The following is a 21,662-nucleotide window of genomic DNA, read 5'->3' on the forward strand; positions in this document are numbered from 1 at the left end:
AGCCTCCAATAAAATGCTTTATTGGGTATGGAAGTATTCTAGATGCCTTCTACTTGAAGTCTGTCACCACTAACTAGCCGTACTTTATCTGAGCTACCGAGCAAGTGACTCATTTTGTACTGCCACCAAGCTAAGCTGAAATTTGGTAGACTTATTCAACTCCATGGTACTGACTTTTGAAAAAGAAAGAACCCATCCTTTAACTGTTTTTCTGTTATTGGAGGACATCAATATTCCTGTAGTCATGTTATTTCCTCTACCATAAAGACATAGTGTCAAGAAGTTGGATAAAGGACACACACTTGTAAAATTTGTACCAGTGGTAATCACTGAAGTTCTGGAGAACCTGGAGAAGGATTGTCTGTGGTGGGGAAAAACAGAGTGCAAGCTCATAATTTGCTGGAGGTTTTACAGGCTTCCTATGGAACTGAAGTGAAGAGACAGCTCTGAAAATAAACTGTTATAAATGAAGAAAGATTCCTTTGGCATTCATAATTCTGTTACTTATGAATACTTATTCACATGCAAATTACTGGGAAAATCAGTACATAAACTAGAGCGTGTGTCCTACTTTGACTAATTGAGCTCACTCAAACAAGTTTTGAGTAGGGAACAAAAACTAATGGATGTAGCTAAATAAGGATCAAGATACAAATGTCTATACAGATCTCCGCTCATAAAAGCATGTCAGTATTTTAAGTGCTCTTTAAGACACATTTTAAGTGCTTTCAAGGAGGGCCTTTAATGTGTCAGCAGTCTAGTTTTACCAGCTCTAAGGTGTAGTTGATAATCTGGAGTCTTTCTTCTGAATGGACAACTTCAGTGGTTCCATTCCCAAACCTTTTTAAAAGCCTAGTAAGTTTTTGGAAGAAATTGTTGATTTATTTTGAGCAATCTCAGAAACAGCCGTAAGATTAAAACTCTTCAGCTCCTCTTTCAAACTGCTTCGCTTCAAAATTCAGTGAGACTGTGACTCTTACTTCCCCAGGACTCTTTATCTGAAGATTTTCAGCAGTTTGGCTTCACATCTCAAGCAGAACTGGATCTTGTTCATGAGTTCCCCCATAACATGCCCCATTTGTTCCAACTGTTTAAATCTGAGCCTGAATTTCAGAGTCAACTCATGCTCCGGCAACACACGCACAAAGTGAATAAAGAATTTGCAGGGTAGAATGAAGAAATTATTAAGAGATTTCCAAGATTTCTCCAAGATCATTCAATTAAGTTTCACAACAAAATAACTAAATATTGTATTTGCATAGCAAACTTCAATATATTTTTAGTTTACAGTGCTGAATTCATTTTTACAACTTTTTGTGTTTCCATTTTTGCTATAGAGTAAATAAACACTTTTCCAGTCATGCATTGAGCTACCAACAACAGCTGCAGTTTACTTAGCTCATATATTGTATTCTTCTTCACCACTGCACAGTCTGCATTTCTTCAACACCACAAATAGTGGCATGTGTCCTTTAAATCAAGTTTTGCTCATCTTTCCAATTTCTTTGCAGTCTTCACTAAATCAGTTGCAATCGCTTCAATACCCATGCTCTGGAACTGCAGTTCGGAGGAGGCAGCCTTCAGGGAAAATCAGATAGCAAACTGGGGACCAGGCAAAACCAATTTGCAATTAATAAAGTAGCTTTATTAATGAGTGAAGTTTCATTAATACTTTTAGCTTTGTCGGTTAGAGATACTCTTCTAGTAATGTTTGAGAATCTGGGCCTTAATATGAATACACCTTTGCAAAATCCTTTCAAATGTATGAAAAAGAGCTTTGAAATAAAGGCAAAACCAGCTCATTACATCATTTTCAGACACCATTTATATCAGCTACTGCCATCTCCAAGATTCATAATAGCATGATTTTATTAATTCTCATAAAGCCTGATTTTGCATTCAGGCAGTTAACATGATTTTAAGTGCCAATATCTCAACCTGAAAGTCAGCAAAATATAAAATAACATCAGTAGAATATTAAAATCTCCCACTGAGATAAATAGAAATACGAAGGTTCAGACAGAGCCAAATAGATTAGTGCTCACTTCCTACTCATTATAGGCTTTCAGCTAGCACAGTACAGTTTTATAATTTGATGGAAAAAAATTATACTTTTTAGCTATTTTCCAGCCCGACTTTCTAAGGCTGCTCCTCCCTTTAGAAATGGCATAGTATTATTACCCATAAAATAAAACTATGACTACACAACAATCTCCGTTCAATGATGTCCGTGTTGCTGGGATATACATTCTTTTCTCTAAACAAGTCTTAGGAGGAACACTGAAACCCAAGGGGAAAAAAAAAGTTGGGGGAGGAGGGAAGGGAAAATTGTTCTTTGACATCCTCCTTACTTCAGAACTTATTTGTAGTTCAGAATGGAGTCAAATGTCGTATCGGCAATTAAACTTTGACTTCTACTAGAGCAATATTAATGTAGAGCGAGTCCCAGAGCAGCCCTGCCCAGCCCTGCGCTTGGGGTTAGATCCAGTGCTAAACAGCACGTTGCCGACCGACACAGGAAATCCCTCTCCTGTTCCTTGAGTTGAACTGAAGGGCTGGCATACAGAAAATGTCCAAAGTATTAACAGCAACAAAAACTACAGGCTCGGAGCCAGATTTCAAAGGCATTTAGGTGCCTAACTTGCATTAATTTTAGTGGGACTAAGTTGCCTCTGAAAGTCTGGCCTTCAGTTTTCACTTTTCTTAAGCCACTCCAGATCCCGTGGCTCTGTCAGGATGTAGAAGCAATTACATTTCACAACTTTGAATCCAACAATATATTTTGGAAATCATTCAAAGTACAGTGCTTTTTTAACATGAAGTTTCCTTGTCCAATAAAATACACTGGAATTTTATATACTTGGTATTTGCAGGTCTCACTCCTTTTTATTTAGATTGAGGCCAGAAGCTAGCAGTATGTTGAAACCACTGACATCCAAATAAACTCTGCTTTCTTCCTTTAGGTGGGAGAAGTGTTTAATGGATACCAATGCTTTGACAAATACTTTATAAAGAGTAAAATACACAATTTCAGCTTTACTGAACACTAATGTAATTGCTCCTGAACAAAACCATTGCCTAAAGAATGCTAATCCCAAAAGAAATAATGTAGGTGTTATAATGCATATAAAAATCAGAAATTAGCATTTGAGGTGTCCATTCCCATACAACTCCAAAATGAACTCAGCCAAACAAATACCAGCTTGGCTTGTAAAGGAATCCAGTGTAATGAAACACATTGAAAATGAGAAAACCAAATCCTCATTTTGATTCACAAGGCAGATGTGCATACACTTGAGCTAACAAAATGGGTCTGAGAATATTTTAATAAAAATAAACACAGGTAGCTGTAATATCTAAACACGGGTAGCTGCAATATCTTTTAATGCCAGGCCATTTCATGAGATGATGCTCACACTGCTCCGACAGATCATGTTATGCCAACTCTTCAGAGCAGAAACTGCAAGCCCTCTCCTCACCAGTGCTCCCGTTCCAGTTTTCTTCCTTGCGCTGGTTCTAGCTTCCCAACATCAAAATACAGGGATGAAGCTTGTGAAAACATCTCAGACAAAACTTTAGTCCCCTTCCCCACTGAAGCTGCAGCAGGCAAGGCGAAGAACTTAGGTGCTGCCTTTTTTCCCCCCAATCATCATCATCAGTTGGTCTAATAAAATATGCTAGTTTTCCCTGGGGAATTTGTCTCTCTAGTTTATAGTCTCTAGTTTTCAGTCTGGTTTTTAGTCGGTGGTTTTCCATTCAGCAAGTCTTGCTTTTAGTATCTAGTGATATTATACAAAGAAAACACACTGAAAGTACGTATATCAGCGCTTTAAACACTCCTTTTACCCCAAAGGAAAAGGGTCTTTGGACTAGCACATTAACCTCCTTCATGGTACAATGCACACTGGTTCTCAGAGGGAAAAGCAGAAATGTTGTTGTCTTCTAAGAGCACGCTACTTTCCCTCTGACCCTTCGAAGCAGTATCCTTCTCGTCCCCAATGGAGTTTCTTCCTTTCTGGCCTCTCAGACCTCCTTGTAGCTGGCTCACACACTTCTGAAAATCACTCCTTAAGAGAATAACCTACCTTCCTTTAAGCACCTGCTTAAGTAATTTCAGGAAATTTGTTCCTGACTCAGGCTAATCCTTCCTGGCTAGTCATCTTCCCTTTCCTTCCCATCTCACTATTATCCTTTAATTGTTGATTTGATCCCTCACGTCCCAAGTCATCAGGGCTCCTCCCCACTCCTGTGCAAGACTGGTTCAGCAGGAATCCCTAAAATGGTTAACACCTGGTCAGCCCCATGTCAATTTATGAGGAAACCTCATGTCAAGCAGAAACTGAAGGCAGTAGTTTTGGCTTAGAGAAGACAAGGTTTCACTCTTCTTTTAATAAAGTACAAAACGATAGAATTTACTTTTGCTTCCATAACCTAACAGTTATTCAGGGTTTCTACTCCTTTGCCCTGGTTTAACCTTAAGACATGAAACCTGTTGGGGGATGGAACTCAAAAAAATGTAAAGTAGCTGCATTTTCTTTCATCCTCTTGGAACTCAAACAAAACTACCAGCTGATGAATGGCTGCTTGTAACACAGATGTTAATGCAATACTAAATGAGACAAAAATCACCAATGCAGTTTGCAAGGCTCCCTGTGATGTTAAGTCATTAGGCAACACTGAGACCAGCACTAACCTAAACTAGCTTTGCATACGCAACAAATACATGTTTCATTATTAATTTCAATGTTCTTATCACACACAGTTGGGTTAATTGAATGTAACAATTACATTCCCTCAATCTGTACCAAAAATATAAACAGTCTTTAAAGCAAATACTAGCAACATACGAAGGAAACACTCAAGATGCTTTCACAGATATTTTTACAACCTGTACTTGCAAGTTGAAGTACCTGTTACTGGCAGAATGCATCGAGAGGCCGTCCAGCATATTAAAAAGAACAGTTTAAGCCATCATTTGGCTCAATTCACAACACATTCCAGGAACCCCATAAACAAAGACAACATGTGCAATGTTAACTTTCTCTTTTATGCTGACAGCTTTTTTCTCCCATATAATGACCTTCCTGCACAGTGTGTGTTACCATAAAAAGAAACAGAGCCCAGTAAAATTAGAGGAACTGCTTAATATCAAAACGTTTTATCTGAGGAAGACACCACCGCCAGTGTAAATATAAAAAGCACAAGAATTAAAAAGTATTTGTTTTGCTGTCTCTTCTTTAAGTTTAGATTGTTCAAACAAACCTAGTTCAAGTTTTCAGTTACTCTGTACTAGATAGTCCTTCCAAAGGCTGAAACGGTACTCCAGAGAATGTGAACTTGGCTCCAATTTCAGACAATTTTCATCTTCTTTTTTTGACAAAGAGAAAAGTATTTGAATGCTTTGTCTGTAGCCAAGAATTTGGATATGAAAGACACATCAGTAAACAAGTCACCAAAATGGGCCACCACTACACAGACTGCAGTGCATGCTTGTTTTTTAAAAAAAGTTCTTTGGCCCAAAGGACACTTTGCTTTTACAAGCAGAATGCTAATGTGAAATTTTAGTTAGAGATTATCTCTCTCATCTGAGTACAAAAGAAGAGCTACATGGATTTTTGACAGACAGAACCTAAGTTTGCTATTTTGTTTGTACAAAGAAAAGTAAAAAGGAAGATGAAACAAGAACCTCACAGCTAGTTGGCTTGGTAAAATGCTGCACCAAACTGAATTACTTTTTTACAGTTTTATCTGAACTACTACAGAGAGCCAACAACCTTTATTCCTGTCTTTCTATCAGCATTCCCTGAATGAAAACTGAAACAAATAAAAATATCATTGCTTTGTACCAAACGCACAGTAGCTTCCACTAGGGCAACTATCTCACAAAGCTCAGGCAAGGCTAATGACAGTTCCCTAGGTTTATTGTCTTTTACAGCAGGGAGGCATTCAAAAGTACTATCTATGGCTGCCTGGCAGCTAAGGCAGATATTGTCCTTACCCAAAAGAGTTTTAATTTCAGCCTGGCACATTTGGTGAAAATACATTTCTGAAGATCAGAGAACACGCCAGACAAAAGCTCACACCAGCTCCAATATGGAGCTTCTTGCTCCGCAAAGTGGCGTACGCGAGAACTGAGCAACAGCTCAGCAATGCCAGGGAGACTTCATTGAACATGCCAGTAAAGTCTCCCTAAGCCAGCCAGAAACCCAAGGGAAGGAAATGAGAGTGATTATATACAGCTGAGCAAGCACAGCACAGAGACTCCTAAATCAGTGATATGGTGTTCGCTGCTGGTGTTCTGTGGTAAAAATGTTTACCATCTGTGTTACTCTCTCTTTGTTATGGACACTAATGGAGCCTTCAAACATAAAAGCATGGGGGTGGGGAACAAAAACACGATTAAGACGAAGTACTTTAAAATCACTTTTAGCTGTACATTACATAAGGAAATCCTGACGCTAAATGAAAAATGTATCAGAACCAAAACAGAGTAGTTTCAGGCTGAGCTCAGGAGGGCTGCACAGAGCTGTGTTACTCTGCCCTGGAGGTCTAGCTCTGAGCTCTCAGGCACAGACAAATCCTTTAGGTCCTGAGAAGTGGCTCTAGTTTGGACACAAGAGAGCAAAGTATACTCCAGTAGCTGCTAGGCCTTTCAGCTCCATCCTTACACTGCGCACGCCTGTGGCAGTGAGTTTCCTAGGAAGCAGCTGCGTTTGTACAAAGCTTTTCTGCAGGGGAACTTTTCTGCTGCTCATCTCCTGCTGCTGAGAGGCCACAATGGCCTGGAGAATATGACAGTCTGTCGTGAAGCCAAGAACTAATATACATCATTCAGTTTGCAGTCTGTGCATAAAACTAAGCATCTGACTTGCTCGTGCTAGACATCTCACACTGTCATACATGAAAATAGGTGGAAATCAGTCTCCAGCTTGACTTCCATCTCAGATGGTTTTTTTTTTACTCTGCTCATCAAAATTTACATAAGGAAAGGCGTTCCAACAAGGCGGTATCTCCACTACAACCTCAGATAGCTGCCTCAATGTCTTCTCACAGTCCCTTCCTCCCTCGCTACCCACAACGACACTGCAGGGCACCTATGGTAACAGGAGTCCACACTGCTTCCTTCAAGCCCAAGGAAGAGAGCTTGGCTCAGGCTCCCCTACTTCCACTCAACACAACTAGCATCTATTCTCCAACCCCAGCACATCCAAATTCTTTGGCAGCCAGTGCCCAGTTTCAACAGTGTTGTCAGTAATTTGAGACTAATTACTCAATTCAGCACAGGCACATAACCGCAGCCTCACAACAATGCAAGATCATCTGTCAGTGAGAATAATGCTTTTTCAGATGGGACATTATAGTTAGGTTGTTACATCTCTCATGTTATTGATGCTGGTTCAAACGTAATTCTAGCAGAGCAGGAGTGGACTTCATGAACCATAAACCAAGTCAGAAAGAAGAAAATCAGAAGTGGAATAGCAGTTTGTTTTATCTACAGCTGGAGGGGCCTCCCAGCAGTCTCACAACGCTGAAAGTCATTTTGGAACCAATTTGTGCCACCTGCAACATGACCAAAACTGAAACCTGACATAGGTTTGAAAAATGCTTCCAGAGCTGGCACAATATTGGAGGAGCTTCTCCACCTGAAAAGATACAACTGAGTCGGTCTCTAGCCCAAAATTCACCATTGCTAATGCATGGTCTCAGCAGACAAACCACTGAGGATGGATCATTCAGTGATGTGCTTGTGAAAAATCCTTCCTGAATTCCAGGGAACTTACTGACTTTTGGTTCCTTGTGCCTCTCAACAAGAGCTCTATGATTAGAGTTACAAGAAAAGGGAGAAGGGTAAAAGACACTGCCACAAGTAGAGTTTCTTTTGGAGCACAGTAAATAACAATGTAGGGAAACCTGCATGGAAATGAGCCAGCAATCATAATTCTAATAATAAAGGAAAACTCCATAACTAAAGGGGCAAAGAACAAACCACTGACCCTTCAGATCATGGAGAGAAATTAGTCAGCTTTGATACCATTTTTCAACTACTTACCTTCTCAGTGAATCCTTACGTCATGGAGGCATGCACCTCAGATTCTCCGAGTCATGCACTTTTTCTCCCTCTAATAATTTAATCTACCATCCCAAAGAAAAGTGGTGAGCTTATATCTAAAAAACCCATTCATCTGTGTTTTAACATTTAACAGTGACATGGTTATAAAGTGAGGCTGGGGGGGTGCGGGAAGAAGCAGCCTTCTCTTTTGTATACAGATTTCCTTTGCTTGACACTCTGCCTCTGATACTCTGTTTCCTGCATATTCTACAGATGTTTCTATTAAAATCTTTATTCCTTCAGGGCACTAATGGTAGATTGAGAGTTCAAATCATCTCTGGTGATAACCTCTTCTTAACCTTCTCTACAGCTTCCATCATCACCTTCTAGACAGGTTTTGACAGGTTAAGAGGCATCAACCTGCCAGAGCTCTCTTGATCTTCAAACCTCTAAAACACCACCAGTGCATTCTGCTACATGCCTGTGTCTCCACCACAAGCATCCCGCTTTTTCCGGATTAGAAACGGAGCATCTGACCTCTCCTCAACTGGATACTTCTCAGTGCAGTCATACAAGCTCTGATGAAGAATGATTATTCCCTTCTACACTCAGCATTACCATAGACCTGAAATTGCTTGTCCCGATTTTCTCCATCTATATTACTTCTGTGTCACTGCCCTGTAAAGCCTTCAGGGACATGCAAGAATTTGCAAAATCACTGAATACATTGTCAAGATGTGGAGTTGTGGAGTCTGTAGAGATATTCAAAAGCCAAATGGACACAGCCCTGATCAGCCTGTTCTAACTGACCCTGCTTTGAAGGGGCATTGGGGGGGGGGGGTTGGTGTGGAAGGGTGGGTGGTGGAGGGTGGAGCAGGGGAGGGGTTGCTTCCAACCTCAAATATTCTGTGACGATGAGTCTTCTCTGGCCTCTCCGAGAGAGTGAGCATGTTTACAGTTACTTCACATGTAACGTTCTGGGTTTTCATCTTGCCTGCAGCATGGAGGAAAACATTTTAAGGGAGGAGAAACTCACTCCTTCTCTTGCATCTTGGGATACTTCCTAACTTCTTGAAAGTATCTTCTGCTTTACAGGAAAGAAGAGTACAGTTTGTGCCTTGTGAAAGCCACCACTCGACGCCATAAACAAGGATATTTCCATTATTACATACTCTTTTTTTAAGTCAATGTGTCAAAAACAGGCTGTGGGACAGATGTCTTTCAGGATGTAGCTGTGATCTCCTTGATGCAGTGTCCAGATCTGGCCTAGGTACAGCGACCACATTGGATTGTTCTGCTTGCTGAGTATTTGTTAAATGTTAACAGTGGGTTTGGAACTTACAGGGCTTAGGGAGGGCTTCCCTGTAGCTCTTTTATAACTAAAAGATAAACCTAGGGAGAAAAAAACAAAATAACACAAAACCCTCACAAAAAAACAAGGAACGCCCAAAGACTTGTAACAGAACACTAATGTAAGTATTTTAAAACTCAAACATCTTTGTTTTTCCTCGTATGAAGACTGACATCAAAGGAAGCAGTAATCGAGAGTCGGTTCTCAGGGCATGTGAGGAGAAATTACTCTGAAATAGGGAGGAGAAGGACGTAATACTGGAAAGACAGAACATCACCATGGCTTTGCTACTCACAGGGCTTTTTGGCCTCGATGGAATATTCCTGCTCAGTGCTGCTGTGTCATAACACAGAAGCCCTTTGGCACAGGGGCAGTTTGTTTTCACTGTCCTTACAATAGTTCAGTCCTTTCCTTTTCAGCCGCATTGCCCAGCTCTCCCTTTTCTCCCTCCCTTCCCCCAATCAAACAATTATTATCAGATGCAGGAAGAACCTTGTTGTGGTTCTGCTGCTCATAACACAATTTGCTATGTGAATACTTCCTGTGCACCCTGCCAACATGGCATCTCTCCAAGACATAAGACTGGGGTTTGGGAGATGGTCACACAAGCATGATACTTCCTACTACAACTGCTCTGCCCTTCACCTTCCTTCGTCTTACTATGGGCAAGGGCTATAAATATCAAATGGCATGAATGAAACGAAGATGGAGGCTGCCTATTTGTACCAGTATGCAAGTGTGCAGCAGTGTGGATTGCTGTTCTCCAGAGAAGCAGGGATACACAAGATCTTTGTTAAAATGTCATTAATGTAATTTTCAATGTACTTTACACAGAAGATAATTTATGTGAAACTTTAGTTTCATAAAAGTGAAATAAACTGTCTGCTCCTGTACGGTAAATTTATTTGCACAGAGCCTTAAATGAACACTGGGAAAAATTTGCAGAGCTTCAAAATACTGATTGAAGGTTAATATTAGATTTTACATGCAATGAATAAACTGGACTCAGATACTGTAACATACACAATGGGGGCAAAGGAAAGACTTTTATCTTACAAGAGTCCCTGGTGTTCCCTGTCTGTAATACTTATATGTTAACTCCAATAGCTGTATGACTTGCTGATGCATAGCAATTTTTCTACAGTTTATTCTTACCCTCATTCTTCTCCTAAATGCTAGTTACAGAAAAACATGAAAGTTAATGTCAGATTAATAGTAATACCTCTGTTCTCGACCCATGTATCTTTCTAGCAAAAAACCCCAAGCATGTCTAAAAAAACCTGACACAGGAAACACACAAGAGAAGCAATCTGAGAAAAGATGGATAAGATAAATATGGCCAAAAAAAAAATCAAAGAAGGGATGACTAGAAAGAAGAAATGAAGTATCAGGAAAAAAGATATGACGTGGCATACTACAGTCATATAAGGCTTTGTTGATGAAGACAGGAGGACTGAACTTCAAGTACAAGTAAATTTTTATCAAAAGGGACAACACAGAAGCAGACCATTTTAAAGACAGCATGGTTGAACACATATTCTGGAGTCCATGAAAAGCATTGGAAAGAGGAACTGAAACCAGTTTTAGTTAGACAGATACACAGGCAAGGATTTCAGTTGTGGAAACAAGAAAGTATGGAACAGAAGTAAAATCCAACTGAGTACATGATGACAACACTTAGAGCCTCACACTGGCTTCCTACCTGCTTCAGAGCACTGTTCAGTGTGTTGTTTGACCTCTGACATGGTCTGAGAGTTGGCCTTTCCTCAGTGATAGTCTTATCTGTAGAGATATTTTAGCTCATAGACAGCCAAAATGCAACGAAATTGAAAAGTCAGAAAACTAGAGTTATTTCATTAGTTTGTGAATTTAATTACGTATCCTATTGTTTACTAATATTTTGTCACATATTCTGGTGCTTTAAAAATGGGAAAACAAAAATCAATAAGGTAATTTACAGGAATCTCTTTATTTGAAGTTAGGATATAACCCATAGTAATTATGAGCAGTGTGTGGCAATATTTTCACTATTTAGGATAGGAAGTGAAAAATACCAAACATCTAAAATTGCATTAGGGATTTGTGCAAACAGAAGGTAATTACACAAAGTGGACTTTGGCCAAGACTCTCAGAATATGAAGCGATCTCAGAACCCTGTGGAAATTACCATGGGATCTTTAATGATAAGTGGGCTAAATCTTTGTTTAAATTGTCCTAAAAAATATGCCTTCTCTAACAGCACATTGTCCCTTTGCTACATGAATTGACAGCCCCATCATATTGCAAAATTAGATGGCATGTCCAACACTACAGCACACAAGTGGAAAAACAAACAAACAAAACCACCAAACAACAAAGCACAGTCATTAAAAAAATAGACCAGGCATAGACATCTCAAGTGTTTCACATGCACAGAATTACTTGCTTCCCCCTCTGTTTAATTTATTTCAGATTAGTAAGAGATCCCTTATTTTAGGTCAGAGCTATGACAATGGAAGCATGCCAATGTAACCTTCATTTTCTTAATTAGCATTTAACAAGAAGTTTGTCCTCCTCTAGAAATATTTCCTTCCATAAGGAAGGATAACCTTGAACAGAAGACAAAACTAAGCCAAGGAGAGGAGAAAAATGAAACTGAAGCTCCTGATATATTTACATGCCTTTAAAATATATTTATTTACATACCCTTAAAATGTAAATAAAATAGATCTGAGTAAAAAAATGACTTCATCTCCCAGAAGCAAGCACAGCACTGTATCTGTATTCATAACTACTCCGGGGAAACCAACCACAAAGAAAGTCCCTCTTTTACACATGCTTCCTACCATGGACCATGTGCTCATGTAACTCATTGTTTATCCAGTCTGGAAACAAAAATGCCATGAAAAAGCAATCACAAGGCAGATGGCTGGTTTCACTAATCTGACCCTGTTTCTTCCAAGTAAATCTATTCTACAGTAGTGATGCCCCAAATAATCCACCATTCCTATAATACTTAGATTTGCATATTTAGGTTAGAAATGCCCAGCATCACTGGATTAAGATTTTCCCCCAGTAAAACAATGCTTTGTCATAAATTGTACTCCAGGGACTATGCTGATTCTTAAACCAGACGTGTCCACACACTGAAAACTTGAGTGGAAGCATGCTCGCAAAACATTCTTACGCACGCTCAACCTCTATAGCTGAAATGCATTTGGAAGCTTCCTTTTACTCTACTCAAACCCGACTGTAGAGAGTGACAAATGCAAAGATTCTCTCTGTAGCCGCCCCCATGATAACAGATGACAAGATGCAGCACAAGCTTCATCTCTTGCTAATTAAACGAATCAATTAAGAGACTATTGTTGCAACTGTGTAACTGCTGTTCTATAGTGGCAATAACAACCCCACGGGGAGGTCTTTTACTACATTAAAATGCTGTCCTCCACAACTCCATTTGATATTATTAGAAACAGTTATTTGCGTCTTGCTGTCATATTAGTAGCAAAGGCAAATTATGGAAATATGCAGACCAGAATGGTCCCAGTATGAGATCAGGTTTGGTTTTCAGCCTCCAAGGGAACAATTGCTGAAATTCCAAAGTTCCCTAAAGTTCTTTAATGGAACTGATAAATCTATCAGCACAGCATCCATTTAGATTCTAGGTAAGGGTCACATATTTGCATACTTTCCTGCTAAGCTGATACAATTCAACTAGATAAATTATCATATTAAGTTTACCCTCCTGAGTTAAACTGATGGAGTTCAAAATTGTTTTCGATGGTTGTCATTAATCGCTGTTACATCCTAAATGCTCACTTTGAAATCTAATTGTGCTGGTGATACCAAGGGTCATATTAATAGCATTTTTAATGTTAAATCTTTGTAAAACATGTTTATTTTACTGATATTACCACTGAAGCCTAGAAGACTAATGAGGAACAAAGTATATTTATTATCAATAAAAACTTCATTTAAAATTTACGTTCAAAGACTTAAATTAGCTTCTCTAACTTCATCGTGCCTTTGTTTCATTAAGATTCCTGGTTAAGCTTAAAAGCCATATAAATTAATACCTCCTAAACAGTTCTTGGCTACATGTCAAAGTTGCAGTCATCAAAAAGCTGTTTAAAAACACGGGCTACACCTATGTTTATTACTTGGCAGTAGACATGTTCAGAAGAAAACACTAGATCTTCACTATGAGGTAACAGTCTTGATACAGTTAAAAAAACCCAAACCAATACTTCTTTGGCCAAAGAAAGCAACTAATAATTACTATAACACTGCTAAATCTTAGTCTACCAAAGGAAATAATTTGAGTTATCTTTGGGTAATCTGTCCACTTGTGTTCCGAGAAGTAATAGTCTAACCAACCAAGTTCAGTCAGAACTCCTTAAAGCATTACTGAGTTCAATAAGAAAGAAACTTGTCAAATGAAGTATGGAAAAATCAGAAATCCGTATTTTTCCATTTGCTTATTTCCAAGGGATAAGGAGCATAATTTACTATAAGCAAAGACTACTACATTACAAATAGCAGACGCACTGCAGAATTCACCAACATTAAGGATGTTCATGGGAATTCTGACCTGCTTATGATATTATCTCACTTTTTTCCCTCTGCAAATTAAAACTTCAATTGAAGAAAAATAAACAGCCAAGATTAAAAATGAACAAATAAAAAGCAAAACATCAGCATCTAAATGTCTAAATTAGAAACTAAAAACCCATTTCCAGTCCGGTTTTGCAAGAAAGCAAAGATTTCCACCTCTCAATCACCACCCCCAACTCATTCCATCTAATAATCCCATTTGCGCGCACACACACACACACAATTTTAACCTGCATCAATTTCAACTAAATTTGAAGAAAAAGGTAGGTAAATCCAACTACCAATAAGTACTGTAGGAACCATAACTACCTTTCCACAAATCTTCTGAAGAGCACTGGTTGTGCCAAGGAAACAGGAGACCTAAATCCATACTCCAGCTGAGGGAAGTTTGGCAGCAACCAGTTGGCCATCCAGCATGTTCACACTGGCCATCCAGCAAGCATATATGCAGGTTCAGCATAGATCACCTTGACAACACCACCTCTTGCTCAGGAGGTCTCAGGCAAAGACTACAAGATGTTGTTCTGCGGAAACGTAGCAGTTCTAGTTTCTTTTAAGTCATAGAATCAAAATTCAGGAAGAACTCCAAGCGCTTTCTTGTTTCTCTTTGCAAAGAAACCCTAAGCAAGATGCCCAAAATAATCTAAGTGATTTAGGACATGGCTTTTGGTAAAACCAGTATTTCTAAATCTCTCAGGTGCTTTTGACTTTGCCCCCAGTGGACAACTTTAATATACTCTCAATACCTTCTGCTTTAAAACATATAAATATATAACAGAATTGAAATGAGAACAGCATATGTAGCTGTGTGAGTGTACCTGATAGCCCACATCACATTAGCTGGAGCAATTCTCATTGCCAAGTTCTAATGATGGGACAAAGCATCACTATTGTCACAAGTTAAATCCTTGTTACATGAATTACCCACTTTCTGCAGAATACTGCAGCAGCTTGTAGCCAGCTAGCCAGCCTCAGGATTCTCACTGCTCATGTTCAAAAGGGACTTGCAGAAGTTAATGCTTTCAGAAGCAATTGCATGTTTTTTCCCAGTGACACCTTCTGCACTAGTGAAATGCCACTGATGATAGCTCTACTACTAGAAGCACTGTAGTTCACAGTGCCTCTGAAACTGGGTGAAAAGAAAAAATGCTATACAACAGTAGAATTCCCTTTAGATCAGCAGGGACCCTAATCTTAAAGCTTGTGAAAAGGAAGAGTAAAAAAAAAAAATTTAAAAAAACCATCAACTTGCAAAATAAACACCTACTGGACTATATTTGTTTTCTTGTGGTTAATACTCTACATATTCCAATAAATACAACCTTTGTAACCTCTGCAGGTTTTCAACCAATGCTTCAAAGTCTGCATAAATCTTCAGTATCTAGTTTCAGAAGTGTCACATAGAGAAAGGAAAGCAGAAAGAAAGAAAACCTGTTAAGAACTGCAATGATTTGTAAGGGTGAAAGAAGCAGGTTGTTAAACATTTGTCACTGTGAGCTATATCAGACTCATACAGTCAAAGCTTCCATCTTTATTGTTATTTAATTGGTCTTTGTAAGAATGCAGGGAGAAAGAAAAAAAGAAGCTGTCTGGAAGCTGATAAGATTATATACAGACTGAAAAGTTCCAGGACAATTTGTAAGCCTCAGTAATGGGGCAGAAATTTGGAATTTTGCTGTTGAAGCAAAAGCAGACAAGTCATGGCAGGAGGGAACAGAAAGGGGAATCAGCAGTGAGACATAAAGTTCGCATACTGATCTGTAGGTCCTAGGATTACGTTTGATACATAAATAATGACTATGCAATAAGCTAGGAAGCAAAGACAAAGATTTTGAGTAACGTCTCTATGTAAAGCTCTCCATTTCTGACTAACTTCATGAACAACATACATAACTAATAACCCTGACTGTGTATGAAACATTCTTTTGCCAATCTGCCTGGAAGTAGTTCAAGAACAATCCAAAAGTCATTGAGTGATCACTACTGTACTAGGACGTATGTCAACTATGCTAAAAATCATGGCCAGGGCTTGACAGAGACTAGTTTTCCTAAATCCAGTGTTCTCAACCGGTAGTTTGCAGATCTGGTCATGGCGGTGGGTCTCTGGACTATTTTAAATGGGTCTGCAAAAAGGCTGAAGAACAGCAAGCATAGCATCAATAGGCTAATAGAAATCATAACAGAGCATAAGCCTCCACAGCAAAACTTCAAATGTTTTGTAAATCAAAGGTGGAAAAAAGCACTCCATCAGGGATGAGACTGAATCAATGGCAAAACCTCCAGTGAGAAGGCTGCATCAAGGAAACAGTGCTAGAAAACTCAGAAGCACCTAAAGATGGCTTGATTCTTAGACCAGAGCAATTTCATTCCGTTCCATGTGGTTTCCTATATTGTGTTCATCACTGAAGGAACGTTGTCAAGTAATATACTGAGCAACATGACTAACATGTATGTTCCCTCATCTTTCCTCAGATGAAAGAAGTAGCTGTTTTTCTCTATATTGCTGCTCTGATGTTAGAGAAGATCAAAGAAATGGCACAAATGATAAGCAGAGGACAATTAAATTTTCCACTGTGGTTGGCGACTCTTCACTGTCTAGGACTGTCTCTTTTGAGGAAAGTGCTCCATCAGGCCAACAGAGCATCGCTCTCAAGCATGGCCTGCAGCCCAAAGCTGACAATGACATTATGGATGCGATGGAGCCAGGCCACTATCTAAGCATACGGACAGTATTTCTTTATTCAAGACTCTACACAGAGGCCATTACACAGTCTAGAATAAGTTTATTGTTTCTGTAATAATCTGTAGTTCTCTATATACTTGCAGCTGAGCTGCCTTCCCAGATGTATTTAATTGCTGAAATCCAGCTGACAGAGGCATGAATAACCAGCAAATGATCGGGGCCATCAGTGGGCCAGCAAAAAACATTCCTCTCACAGAAGAGAACAGAAGGTAGAACGAAGAGACAAGACAGAAACTAGAGGCAAACTAGAAAAAGAAGTATGCAGGGTACACCATGGTCCTCTGAACAGACTACTCAAACATATGGGCTTTTGGACTGCAGAGTCTGAAGCAGAAGCTCTGTGCTTCTGTCTACAGAACAAGTATTATGAGGAGCAGCTGAGGTTGCTTAGCCTGGAGAAAAAGAGGCTCAGGGGAGACCTCACTCACTACAACTACCTGAAAGGAGGCTGTAGTAAGGTGGGTGTGGGTCTCTTCTCCCAAGTAACAAGTGATAGGATGAGAGGAAATGGCCTCAAGTTGCACCAGGGGAGGGTCAGATTGGATATCAGGGAAAAATTCTTCACCAAAAGGTTTGTCAAGCATTGGAACAGGCTGCCCAGGGAAGTGGTTGAATCACCATCCCTGGAGGGATTTTAAAATGTGTAGATGTGGTGCTTAGGGACGTGGTTTAGTGGTGGACTTGGCAGTGTTATGTTTACTCAATGATCTTAAAGTTCTTTTCCAACCTAAAATGATTCTGTGATTCTCTGTTTGTTACAAATCTACTTCTGTGAGCTGCCTACACAGGGGAGACAACCCATAAAGGACCGCCTCCTTGTTTCCTGGTACTCTTGCTTTCAGGCATTGTTTTGGACATAAATCTGAAGCATGTATTATCTTGTTTCCTTTTTTTTGGTACAATATATAGCACAATAAGATTCCTTGGTGTTACAGTAATACTATTAATAAATACATTATTTGAATAATTCTAGCATAAAGCATCAGAATAGCAGGACTCCATCAGCACATAATATCTACTCACGTTCAGAAAGGAAAAATAAGTAAAAACTCATGTAAAATCTCTATTATGGCAATAACCCATAATCTGCTCTGAAATAATTGAATCAGGACTCAAAATGTTATCATCCCAAGAAAGTGAAACCAAATCAGTTGTCAAGCATGCACAGCTTCCTATTCAACAACTATTTCTTACAGCTAAAAGTTGCTTGCTCCTCAGGCAGAAACATCCCTGTACATCCTCCGATAGCATGAGTTCTATATCAGATCTGAGACTCATAACCCTCCACCAAAAAAACAATTTGAAGAAAACAAGTTATCTAATGCCACTACAATTTGAAGACAAATGTTCAAGTACCAAAGAATTTCTACTCATGATCAGAAACAAATAAAAATATTATTACAAATCTATGTAGATCCCCAAATGATGCTAACAGTGGGCACTCAAGGCTATGATTTCAATGAGGAAAGCAAAATTATTTTTCCCATTCTCCTCTCAAATAACAGAAATATGCTGCTACACTAACAGAAACATTGGTCTTACTGTCCACATGTTTACCATATGTTACACAGCAGAATTCATATTAAACTGTTGCTTTTCTGCTGCAATGTAGTTTTTTCTGCCCTCCACCCAGCTAACTGGGACAGCAGGGATGTTTCTAATAAAGAAGCATACCTTTCACTTCTCAGTGTCAGCTGGCTTCCTGAAGCAGGGGCTTGTGTTTTATCAAAAAACAGTAGCAGAATTGTTTCTACAGTTCAATGCCAGAAAATCAAGTGAAGCCATTTATTGAAGCTGATGTCCTCCTGACAGGCCAGGGAGCTGTGCTCCTGATCAGCTGTTTCTAAAAATACGTTCTGATAGACAGGTTAGCAGTGTGTACACTTGGTAGCACCACACTGCCTGCCACCACTGAAGTGCCATCAACATTTGCCCCTTGTCAAAAGTAACACAGAATGCCCAAAGCTATCATCCCTAATGTTTTCTACTATGAAAAAAAGAGCAGTGCAATACTTTCACAAGCTGTTTATTACATTGATAACAATACATTATAATAATAACAACAAGCAATCAGGAGTTTCTTGCTGCTAAATATTCTTTTCAAACACTATCTTGACTGCACTTCTATGTTAGCAAAGGTTTAGTAAGAGATATGCAACGGTGAGCCCAAAACGTATTTCTAGGACCTTCATTAAGATGATACTCTTTTCTCTGGATGTTGACACTTGTCTATGTGTACACATACACATACAGTTACACACATATAGACTGGGTATCTATAGGTGTAGATAATTTGTAAGTCGTATCACCCTTCCCCTCCATTACCTAAGATGAGCGTATTAAGTTGAAATCAGAAGAGTACAAGGATGTTAAAGGAGCAAAGGACAGATGAAATAAAGGGACTTAGGGAAAAGAGAAGCACAGTAGGCTAGAGGAACTGATAGGAACACAGGTGCAGACTCTAGCTTGGATTCTGTGGAAAAACTGGTACTGGAGCAAACCCTGGGAAGAAGACATCATTACTGCTTCTCCACCCTGCTCGCTGAAGTTCTCTCTCTGGTTTTGATCAGCAAGATATGTGCATAATTTATAGTAAGTAAAAAATCATGGATAGAGTACTACAGGCTTTTCTGTTTAGTCCTCTGGAGAATTTTAGCTATAATCACATACTGATTTCCCAAAATAACTAGGATCCAATAAACACCCATGAGCTAGTTCGGAACATCTCATATATATTACAATCCATTAGCTGTTTCATCGTCAATTTTTCAAAGCTAAACGCACATCAATACTGTATCCTCTTTTGTCTTCTTTTGCTGTTGCACAAGGCCCAGCACAAGAGTTCTAGTCTGTGAGACTCTGGAGCACTTCTAACATACGAATAGAAAATGTTTTCATATATAACTTAACAAATTTAATTTTCAATGCCACTAAATAAATGCTTAATCAGAATTTTCTCTGTTACAGCACCCACTTACAGGGGATCAATTAAAATCTTTTCAGTATTTTCTTATCAAGTTGCATCTCTGTTTATATCTTATCTACTTGGAGTAATTATTTTCTTCTCACACAAAGATTATCAGATCAGTTAGCTAGCAGCAATCTCACATATGCAGGATGCAACTCCAGAGTTGAAGCATCATTACAAACACAACAGTGCAGAACAAAATTTTTATGTCTTATTTGTAACTGCTGCTCTGCTTGATATTGAATGAGACAAATAAATATATATGAATATATAGAGATATATTTATAGAAGCAAAAAAACTGGGGCACTTTTCACCTCTAAAGAACAACATGCAAGTATACAGGTATTCTTGTATACCTCCCAAAAAATGGCTTCATAGGACTTGTAGAAGAACTAACCACGAGTAAGTAGAATGAAAGCATTATCATAGGCAATCTTAATCTACTTTGTGTTCAAAACATATGGTGCACAGAATTGTTCGGACTAAATTCTAAAGAGAATATATCATTCCTAGGCTTTTCACTGCTAATGTTGCTACTGGGAAACCTGTTGGCAGCACTCAGGACAACTTATTTTAAAGGATACTTCAATGTTGTTTCATTTTCAGAACTATTTTAAGCTGCATAAGGAACTCGGAAAAAATCAATGACTGCATTTTAATCATGTAAATCATAGAATTGGAAGCTGCTTCAATCACATATATGTTTATAAGCATCCGTCACCTAACACAAAACTAGTTTCTATATTATACGTGACTGCTCCAGATAACAGCAGATGAAAAAACATCTATTTTATTGAGTAAATTCTGTGTAACGGTATAAAATCTGATTAGGATTTTAAGCATACTTCTCTCCAGCAAACAAAATCTGGGATAACTACAGAGCTACCACATTTGGTTAGAGCGAGAAAAGGACAGAACACTTTGCGTTACTAAATAGTCTTTTCATAAGACAGTTACTGACTCACCTCTGGGATGTGAGAGTACGCAGTACAGTGAAGCAACAGAGATCAGAAAGTTGAGGTGGTGAGGAAGAGTGGGTTTGATCCTGATGTAGATCAAACCTCAGTATGTTGCAATACGCTTACAAGTCTACAACCAGTTACTCTTAAATCTCTTGTAAATGAAACACAGACAGACCTGAATCAGCTGAAGTGTGGAATGAAGATATTGTGCACCACGCCTTGGAAGTGAGCTTCAGAAATCTGCCTAAATTCACCTGTTAAGCTCAGAATATTTACACATAATACAAGCATAAATGTGCTGCCAGTGTAATTTACTTTGTTTACATCATATTCTTCTACCAACAACTCTTGACAACATTTATACATACTTACCACTGTGCCTAGAAACTGAATGTGCGTGTCTCCAGAGGCATTCCGAGAAAGCCGCTGAAAAAAAAGATGTAAAAAATGATTAGAAGTGTCTCCAGAATTTGAAATCATTCCATTTTCTGTGTGTCACATCACTGTAAAGTAATCAAAACTAATTGAGTACACAGATCTATACATAAAACAGATAAAATAAAACCATTTCCTTCAACAGTTTCAGTACTAGAAGTCTAATTCATACTGCAGCTCAGATTATGGTTTTGTTTCAGTCAACTCAGTAAAATCTATTTTTGAAAAACAATGAAAACAAATATGGCCAAGTACAACACAGAACAACCTTGGGCTTGCAGAAAGATGAATGTCATGAATAATGAGGCTTCTGCCATCTCTAAACATCTGTGATTCTGTATTCCTGTTACTCACATTTAGTATTATCTTTATTCTCTCCTAATGAGAGACATTTAAATTTTTTTTAAAAATGCAAACCTCCAACGATGCTACTTTGAAAACAGAAAAAAAAAAAATGACCTTATGAAATGTCTGGTCACCTACTGTGGTTCAGGAGTTGATTGAAGTTATTAAACAGTCTTCAAATATTACATTGTCAGTAAGCCACAAGACAATG

The 21,662-nt window shown here is 38.7% G+C and overlaps 1 protein-coding gene across 6 annotated transcripts in view; it reads right to left on the reverse strand.

Moving 5' to 3' along the window:
- PCCA (propionyl-CoA carboxylase subunit alpha) overlaps positions 1–21,662 on the reverse strand; it is a 284,928-nt gene that overhangs the window by 38,910 nt on the left and 224,356 nt on the right. For all 6 annotated transcript variants that reach the window (XR_012633969.1, XM_074910938.1, XM_074910964.1 and 3 more), the window contains one exon: positions 21,044–21,097. Coding sequence is in view for 5 of the 6 variants with exons in the window: in XM_074910938.1 (XP_074767039.1) it covers positions 21,044–21,097 (54 nt within the window). In the remaining variant the exon portion in view is untranslated. The remainder of the gene's footprint in view (positions 1–21,043; positions 21,098–21,662) is intronic.

The sequence above is a fragment of the Athene noctua genome, chromosome 1 (genome assembly GCF_965140245.1).
Source record: "Athene noctua chromosome 1, bAthNoc1.hap1.1, whole genome shotgun sequence".
NCBI lineage: Eukaryota > Metazoa > Chordata > Aves > Strigiformes > Strigidae > Athene > Athene noctua.